Source organism: Anneissia japonica, unplaced genomic scaffold (assembly GCF_011630105.1).
Source record: "Anneissia japonica isolate Jap-2015-1 unplaced genomic scaffold, ASM1163010v1 scaffold284860_len1800451_cov186, whole genome shotgun sequence".
Classification (NCBI taxonomy): Eukaryota; Metazoa; Echinodermata; class Crinoidea; order Comatulida; family Comatulidae; genus Anneissia; species Anneissia japonica.
Genome location: NW_022706010.1, coordinates 86,751 through 95,950, shown reverse-complemented (window position 1 = coordinate 95,950; position 9,200 = coordinate 86,751). Strand labels below are relative to the sequence as shown.

General features: G+C 33.2%; 1 protein-coding gene across 1 annotated transcript; it reads right to left on the bottom strand.

The window, feature by feature from the left end:
* Window positions 1–592: 592 nt before the first annotated feature.
* On the bottom strand, window positions 593–2,729 carry LOC117105974. The gene is made up of 2 exons (XM_033247278.1): window positions 2,624–2,729; window positions 593–1,260 (listed from the first exon to the last, which is right to left on the bottom strand). The coding sequence occupies exon 2, from the start codon at window positions 1,091–1,093 to the stop codon at window positions 593–595; it is 501 nt and encodes a 166-aa protein (XP_033103169.1). The 5' UTR covers window positions 1,094–1,260; window positions 2,624–2,729.
* Window positions 2,730–9,200: the final 6,471 nt, after the last annotated feature.

The window sequence follows — 9,200 nt, the reverse complement described above, 5'->3', positions numbered from 1 at the left end:
CAGATATATATCAAGTATTACAAGCAGAGTGCGCAATGGTAGACCAGATCGGATATATAAAATAAATAAAAAGCAGCTTTGTTTAGACATTTTAGGCCTATTACTACTTAGTTTCGTACCACACACGTGGTGTGACACTCTTCAGATAAAATTGCCTAATGACTAAAAAAAAAACCTGGAAATACAATTGATTGAGATAAGCTGAGCATGCGCAGACAGACTGAGCGGTAATTCAAAGGGTTCGATTAGTTGGGTCTGATTAAGGTTTGATAAACAATGAAAGGGATTAAAGTGATAAACTTGGGCTATGTTCACACTCAATCAATCAATCAATCACTTTATTGAACAACGCTTTTTGATCAGCGGCAACACGTCATATGACGGTGCGTTCTATTAACTATATATAGACAACATACATAGTAATAACACTTAACTAAACAAAATGATAACAAAATATAATACAGTTTGAATACTTGAAAGTAGGAAAACTCATTTTAAATGAACAATTTTAATTTCGATTTTTCAGCTAGCATTGTTGATGTTGCATATATTTGTACATTGTTACTAAGAATAAATTGAACTAAAATTGTAACTAACCTTTAAACAATTCCTCGAGTTGACTGGCAACATCTAGCGTGACGAAATATTCTGACTTATCTACATCCGCTTTACAACACTCGCATACCGCTACATCTAGGTTCTCACATACCGTGTTGCACTTCCCGCATATGTAATGCTTCTTAAATGCATCCTCTTGTTTAAACTCAAAAATCTTTCTCAGATAATAAAGAGATTTGAGGTGATGTTCCCGGCGATCTCCCATTGTTCTGCTGGTTTTGGGCATGTGAAGTCTGATGATCTCAAGCAGGCTTGATAAAACTCGGTTAGTAGCATTATGCTCCAGACAAAATCCAAGCAAAAGTCCGATGCTATCAACCACAGTGATTCTGGCTCCATCGTACAGAGGACCTGTTTCCGTTGCGTATTCCAGCAAGTCAACCCAGGATGAGCTTTGTGTGTCCGCTTCACCTTCACTTGGATGCCAGTTCAAGAATGATCCACCCGCCACTCCATCATCATCGTTATCATTCATCTTGGTATGAAATTCCCCGAATATACTGGGTTATTTGCAAGTGCTGTACAGTGTGTCGATGATCCGAGAATAAGCTATGGTCAGTGGTAAGGCTGTTTATGCCTACTTTTCGCGCGTCTTTCTTCCAAGGACTGTTATCTCTTCATAAATCAGTGTCAGTTTCTAACCTGTTGGAACGATCAATGGAGATAATTAGTTTAGCAAATTCTACATCTCACCGGGATCATTAATGAATTTAACAGTACAAAGTTTAATAGAAAATTCACAAAAAATGTCATTAATTTAATACAGCAAAAGTCTGAATGCATGTATTAAAAGCTGAATATTGTTGTAAACCTCCATGGTCATGTAATAAAAATTAGAATGAATGAGTGAGGAAAAGTCATTTTTATTCTATATCATTCAGGGATGCTACCATTTTGTAATGTTTATAATATGCCATAATATCTTTAAAATTTTAAAAATTTCCAATTTTATAATGTTAATTCTGTAATTAATTATTCACTTGTATAGTTCTTTTTTAATGTTTATAAGCCTGGTAATTATTTAGTGACAATGTGATTTGGCCTAAGTACCTCTTCTTGGGTGGGCACTTTAAATAAACAAAATGTTAATGTTGATTAATGTATTAATAGTCTGGGTGCAGTAGAAAATTAGCAGGAAAAAATTACAGGAACATTTATTTGTGGTTTTTCTGAATCTGTATACCACATGCATAGTGTCTCATAAAAGAAATCCCCATTCCTTGGCTTTTGCAATTTTTGAATAGCACTTTGAAATTTTGGCCTAGAAAGTCCTATTTTGTTTTTAAGCCTGGTAGTTATTTAGTGACAATGGGATTAGGCCTTAGTACCTCCTCTTGGGTGTTGGCATTTTAAATAAACAGAATATTAATGCTGATTAATTTATTTTGTTTATATGTAAACTCGCTATAAGGATCCACCGTTGCTCGCAAAAGGGTTGTTGATATATTACAGAGAATACTTACCGTCAGAAAATCGACAAAGAAAAACAATTTGGGAAAACACAACGTTAAGATTTAAGAATTTAAAAAAAATATCCGTTTGTTCAGATTCATTCTTAGATATTCAGGTTTTGAATTCGAGCCTTTGTTCAATTTACACAATTAGGCCTATATTTTAATTTGTTAATTTATTTAGAATAACATAATATAGGCCCTTATTATATACAATTTACATTAGGTCTTATTAGAAATAAATTCGGTAGACCTACATTATATGTTTATTAATATGTATAAACCTACCTAGTTTACATGAAAAGAAAGATGAAAGATAAACCATAGTAAAACTTAATTAAAAACTAAAATAAAAATACAATATTAAGTAAAATTAATCAAAAGTAATATTTGACTACAATACAATATAGAATAGGCTATACTGTAGTATAAAAAAAAAATAAAAATTATACAATGATTACACATAATTGTTGTATAACTCCTGGCTATACCATGGAGGAAAAAGTTAATTATAGGCCTCCCTAATATAAGAGTCAAATTAAAAGAGTACTTACCTGGTCAACGATTGACGAAAAATGAATTCTTTCAATGCACGGAAGAATAAAGCTGAGTATTGAGCACGTCCATTTTCAATAGGAACTGTGTTTTCTTTTAATATAATAATTTATGAATAGGCCTATGTTAAATTGTAAAACTGAAATATATGTACATAACTAAATATTTCATCATTCGTGTGAAATATATATTAGAAAGTGTAAAGAAAAGAATAAAATTATTAAAAAGGAACAATTCTTTACATACAAAAATGGTTGAGTCTGATTTACCAGCCAAGTTTTAAAAGAAGAGATAAACAGCGTGGAAGCTTTGAGGTGTGAAACTGGATGAATTATTTATCTCGTGGAATTCTAACATATGCATAAGATAGAATAAAACAAACCCCGCAAAAAGTGATACAAACCCTTGTAATTAAATATTTCGTTCAGCTTCCGAAATGACCACTAGTCATTCCAAGAACTCATTATGCTGACAGAGCATTCTTTTAATAATCGCACCCATGTAATTATAAAATATCTATTTGATATGATAGGCCCAACCTCACATCGATGCAAAGCCATTATACTATTTCAAGAAGCGTTTAATAAAATATTTTCATTAGACATATCTGAAAATAAAAATATAGTAGTAAAAATGTTACTGTACCACGCTTATGGCAATATTTACATGGCTTTCGAACACATACATTTGCCGATACCAGTCTTCAACCACTTACAGTATGCCCATATTTTGTTATTAGCCCATGATAGCTAGGAAACCTTCAAAACTTCTTTCCCGTCCATCGTTAAGACGAGAAGAACGTAACATTTACAAACCACAGCCACTCTCGCGAAGATAAACGTAAAATTGTCATCACTCTTTATCATCATAACTTAAATTTCGAATCATCCATCGGGATACATCCTCCTCCCTAAACATGCAATCAGCCATCAGTAGGCCTATTTCATATGCAGAACCTACTATAGTAATTATAATGGGCGGCTTTTAGATGCACATTCTATTAGGACATTCCTAAACCAAATTAGAACATTTTAAGAGAAGTCTTAGTGACCGTCTTGCAACTACTTTGAAATGTATTTACGATTTTAAAATGTATTTCCTATTTTAATCAATTTAGTATTTTTAAAAGTATTTTTAAAATGTATATACTGAAACTAGGTTAATTAGCCTGCTATTTATGTTGGCTTTTTTGGGGATCGTTAGAGCTTTTTCGTGAAGTTCAGGGCGCTTTTCGTTTTTTATTTTTTTTAAATTTATTTATAAATAAGAAAAAAAATAAAGTGTGAAACAACGCAGATGAAATCAAACACCACAGCGCCGTTCCCCAGCACCGTTCCCCGGCAATTTAAATCGCAATGCCCGCCCAGGACAATTAACAGGTAATCGAATAATGTTGGTGTCGGTCCTAGTCTAACAAAATCACAAGGAAACAATACAGTTTTCAACATTTTCTTAAATATTGTTAGGGCGGCTGAAATACGAATTTACCTTTAACCTATCTGACAGTTATCAGAGATAGAGGTCCTCCTATTGCCTATTTGTATCGAGTCTTAAATTCAGATTAACTAAAAAAAAAAAAAAACACGCGGAAAACGGCTGCCAATGTTGGAGTCATCTTGTATCGAGCTATAAATTGTATGAATATATATTTTAGTTACTACGGGTGAAAAGTTCTTGAGGACCACTTCTCGAAACTGGACTGGCTTATTTTATCTCAGACTTAACATTCGCTAATATTAATAATAGGTATATACTTGGGATTATCAATATTATTATTGTAATATTTTATTAGACCGATGTCAACATTTTTATGAATTTATATATTATTTTACCGTCCAACATTTATTTTCTATATACTAATAGGGCCATGTCGAACTTTCTCATTTTCTATGCAATGCTATTTTCCTTTCCGACATAACTTTGTCATCATTATAATTATCTGTTTTATTTCATGGATTTACGTATTTATATAGTTTGGTAAATATTCCTGAAGTAAAGATATTTAATTTTATCCTTATTTGTTGAAATAACTTAAAACAGACAGACTACTTTTGAAAGTACTGTATACGTTATTTACTGGCCAGTCAATGCTTTATATGCTAATATACAGTTAACATTTACAGAGCGCCTTTCATAAACTATGTCGGTGGAGGTGCGACCAAGCCCACTATTGTCTATTGGTGCGCTCAGTGCGCCTCCCTAGACGTATATCCTTCTCAAATCAATTGAGATAAATAGCTATTGTATACCTGATATTTTATACCATAGTCAAAGAATAAGCAGTTTGTTATAATACATTGGTGTTTAAGACTTAGCCAAATAGCCAAATCCAACTTAGGCTGAATTTGGTTTATGTTCAGTCCAATACAAAAGGCTAAATTATATTAAAAGTCTCAGTTATAATTTTATATTGTACCCGGTAATCATTATATAATAAAAACTATTATATACTTTTTGTTTTTGTGCTTTAATGTTCAATTTAGTTAATCATTTTTATACAAAAATTAGTCGAATCGCAAAACTTGTTATTTTGCAGCTATCCCTGTGTAATAGGGGTTAAAATTACTATATACGATGATAAATACGCAGGTTATCTAGGCCTATAGAATTTGACAACACCTTAGTTCCCTTTACCAACTTGTCCGAGCCGCCAAACTCGCCTCTCAAACTCACTAATTAAATAATAATCTCAAAGCAATTTAAATACTAAATTTATTGTTCAAAGTCACAACACAGTGTACGGTATATTGCAATATGATTTTCATGTCAAAAGTAAATGTCAACATTATGTAGGCCTATATCTTACATTATCTAATACCAATTTCTACATTGCCTACAAAAAAAAAAACAGAATACCGCTAAAAACAGTTAAATATTGTAAATATAAATTTGTAATAAAAGTGTGCTTAAGTTTTAGAAATATACAAAGACACTGTTCTTGATAATCAGCTACTGTAAATATAACATAACTTTTACAGACACAACTGCCAACGAAGAAATGTGTACAAGCTCGTGAGCTGAGTACCGCTCAGCAGAAAAGTGCATGGGCACCACAACATAAAGCTTTAATATCAGCAGCCCCGATTTGAGACCCTCACTCACACTGTAGTTTAGGTGGTACAAACTAATTCCTCCATGGTACAATTAAGTCTTCTCAGATAAGGATTACACCATAGGCCCAGTGTGCATTTGAATGAATCGTGTGTACTTTAACGAACACAAGAAACCCTTCACAAAAACAGGATTTCTGGTTAAATAAGCCTTTGCTGTGGAAAAGATGCTTGCGATCATTTCGCAAGGACTTATACCTTCCACTGAGTGCCTTGTGATTTGTAGGAATGGACTAGTCAATAGCACTACTAAAATATTTGCAATATCTGTCAAGTATACCCTTTAGCTTTTACATGACAGCTTATGGTTAATATTAATAACAATTGGTCTTTTAAGTGCTACATATTTCACATGATTCAAATATTGCTATTTTCTATAAGATCGTTACTTTTGTTGTCATTCAAGTATAAAAAAAACTCATCAAAATAAAGATAAATTCAATGCATTTAACAAAGTGGCCCTGCACTAATAACCACACAAATGCTATGTTAACTAGCAACTAGCATTTAAATATCTGCCAATTATATATCCACTCCACATTAATAAGAAATAGGTGATTTTTATCACAGTATTTTATATCAACAAGAACTGGCGTATATCAGTAAACTACACCATTATCTGAATTCTTACAACAAAAATATCACAATATAAATTTTAATTAATTATTGTTTGTGATCCTAGTGAAATCATTACACAGCACTGTATCATGATGTACAGTAGCAATCTATATTAATTATTGTTATTTAAAGATACATTTCAGTAAATTCCATTTTGTTCTAATTAAAATGAAAGTCACCTATTTCTCAAATTACAGTGTTAATGAAGTTTCTTTACTGAATTTAGCAAGCAACAGCGACCTCTTGCGTTAACCCTTAATTTATCATGAAATAATTTGCACTGTCTTATGCGCTTACAAAGATGAAAATTAGCATAATGTATTAATGTTGATAACAAAATTATTTTATCTGGTACCAATCTAAGCTCTTCTTTCCTTAGATGTTAGATGTGCTGGCAAAGAGAGCCACATTTCACACTGAAAGGTGTGTACGACATATTATTCAGTAATGTTATGTCAATTCCAAGAATGTTTAATAAGGTTATATCGGTTGATGAGGAATTTATTGATTAGGCCTATAATAGCAAATTTCATCAATTTATTTTGCAAAAACAAGGTTTCCAGCTTCAGAGTGGGTCACATCTCCTGTCACAAGGGCACATATTGGTGCTAACACCAGGTGCGTAACAGGGGTCTTGGGTCAGAGTGTGTATTTATTTTTTTATTTTTTATTTTTTTTAAATTTTTATAGAGGGTAACCCTTCTAGTTTAGCCCAGTAGTTTAATTGATATTCAGGACCCTCTTTAATAACATTAAAGAACAGTACAAACAACATCATTACAACATAATAATAATAATAATAACAACAACAAACAACAACAACAATCCTCATTCACCATCTATACACATTGAGGCCGTTCTTTTAGGTTAAAATGATCTATCTTAAATTTGTCCTTCTTGAGTTTGGGACTATTATGTGTTTAAATAACTTAATAGGATAAAACTAAAAAAGCCCTAAAAAAATGCGCGCCAAGCCCGCAAAATATTTTTGTGTTTTTAATTCTAATTTCCTTTTTATTCTTTCTTTATTTTTCTCTATTCTTTTTCTTTCCTTTTCTTTTCCTCTTCTTTCTCTTTCCCTCAACCCAATCACCCCCCCCCCCCACCAATGAAAAATATTTTTCTACGCCACTGGGCTGGCCCCAGCGTTATGCCACTGTTTATGCTTGAAAATGTCTTTTCAAAAATTGGTGCTTATACCCTGTTTGTTCTGTTATTAGGCCTAAACATTTAATAATATAATGGATGTGAGCCAAGTGTTGATCCGGCACTAGGGTACCCATCTCATAAATCCTCCTCTTGGACTATGGGTTCCAAGTTTATGGTTTTGCGACTCCCAGCATAGAATAGACTATAGGTCCTCGATTAGACCTTCGCTACGCTCGTGAGGAGAGGTGGTGTCTAGGGGAAGGGGAGCATATCTCCCGTCGAGAAGAAGTAAATAATGTTGTCGAGAACAAATGTTAGGGGCCCCTTGCATATCAGTAAAGTAGACAATTTCAACAAATTTCGCGTGACTATTCAAAAATATAATCAACTAATATTTTGCACACACATTTTTAATTAAATCACTTTTTCTTTGGGTCGTCTAATAGGTTTGAAAATACCAATATAAAGACGGTAGGTAACCAAATTGATTGATTGTTTTAATACAGTGTCACTTCGATATAAACGAATTATGTTTATGCTATGAGGCGGATTCTAGTGTGTGTGTGTGTGTGTGTGTGTGGGTGGGTGGGTATGCAGCCAGTCGGGGCCCCATATATTTTTCAAAATTAAAAGAAAATATACCGTCGTACTACCTTATTGTCAAAAGCGTCGTCTTAGAGTGCTAGTAAGGGCTTATTTGGACTTGGAACCTGATCAAAGCGCCATAGTAAAATGCTAGGTCGTTGTACGAGGGGCCCCCTTCTAAGAAATCTGTCAAAGAGTGTGTTTGTGCGATTTTTGTCTGTTTGGTTTTTTTTTTAAATGTATAGCAGGTCTTTACTGTATTGTCGAGGAGTTGTAGCATAGGGTACTGGTTGGTAGTAAGAGAAGCTCCTGGTTTGTCCTGGGCCCATTTGGACTGGGACTTCTTCCAGAATGTACAAGCGTCACGCCACTGTTAAGGCCTGGTAGTAAAGAGCTAGTTATAGGAGGGGCCCCCTTTGAGTATGGGACCGGGGCTGCTCCCCTCGAGAGTTCACGGGCGTTAGGCCACTGGCAACATTGTTTTAAAAAAGTATTTTTCAAAGACCTTAGACATTCTGCTGGAAATTATAATAGAGCGGTAATTAGTTGGTCGAGATGGGTCAGTCAGGAAGATTAGAGCTAAAGCTGTGTTTAAGGTGACTAACTGTAACATCGTCAGGGCCTGGTGCGGACTTATCGCTTATAGCTTTGATTGATTCACTGTTAAAAATCGGGAGATAGTAAATTTCTTGAGAAAAATCTTTACGTTTTCTTTGATTCAATGTTAGACGCTTCGTTAATTTGAACACTTTCGTTTTTAATAATATCAAATTAGATTCATAATATTTTGTAAGTACTGTAGAGTACATCAATGGAGATAATCATGATTATTGTTAGTGTTAACATTTCTTTTATAATCATTAACTTGCAACTGTACAGTCATTGTTCCACCAATGTACCTCAAACAAAATAAAAATGAAACTTGTACATTTTTTCATGTTCATTTTATTCTCCACTATATTATAATACAAAAATATTTAACATTCAAACATCTCCATAATAGGATTTGACTGTTTCATTTTACTGTAATATTTTGTACTGTCATTACTTTTAATAATACAATAATGCTTTGGAATCAAATTTATCGTGCAAATAGTTTAGTATACAACAAGCA

Coding starts and splice junctions, on each gene's coding strand:
- LOC117105974 (XM_033247278.1), bottom strand. CDS start 1,093: ATGAATGATAACGATGATGATGGAGTGGCGGGTGGATCATTCTTGAAC.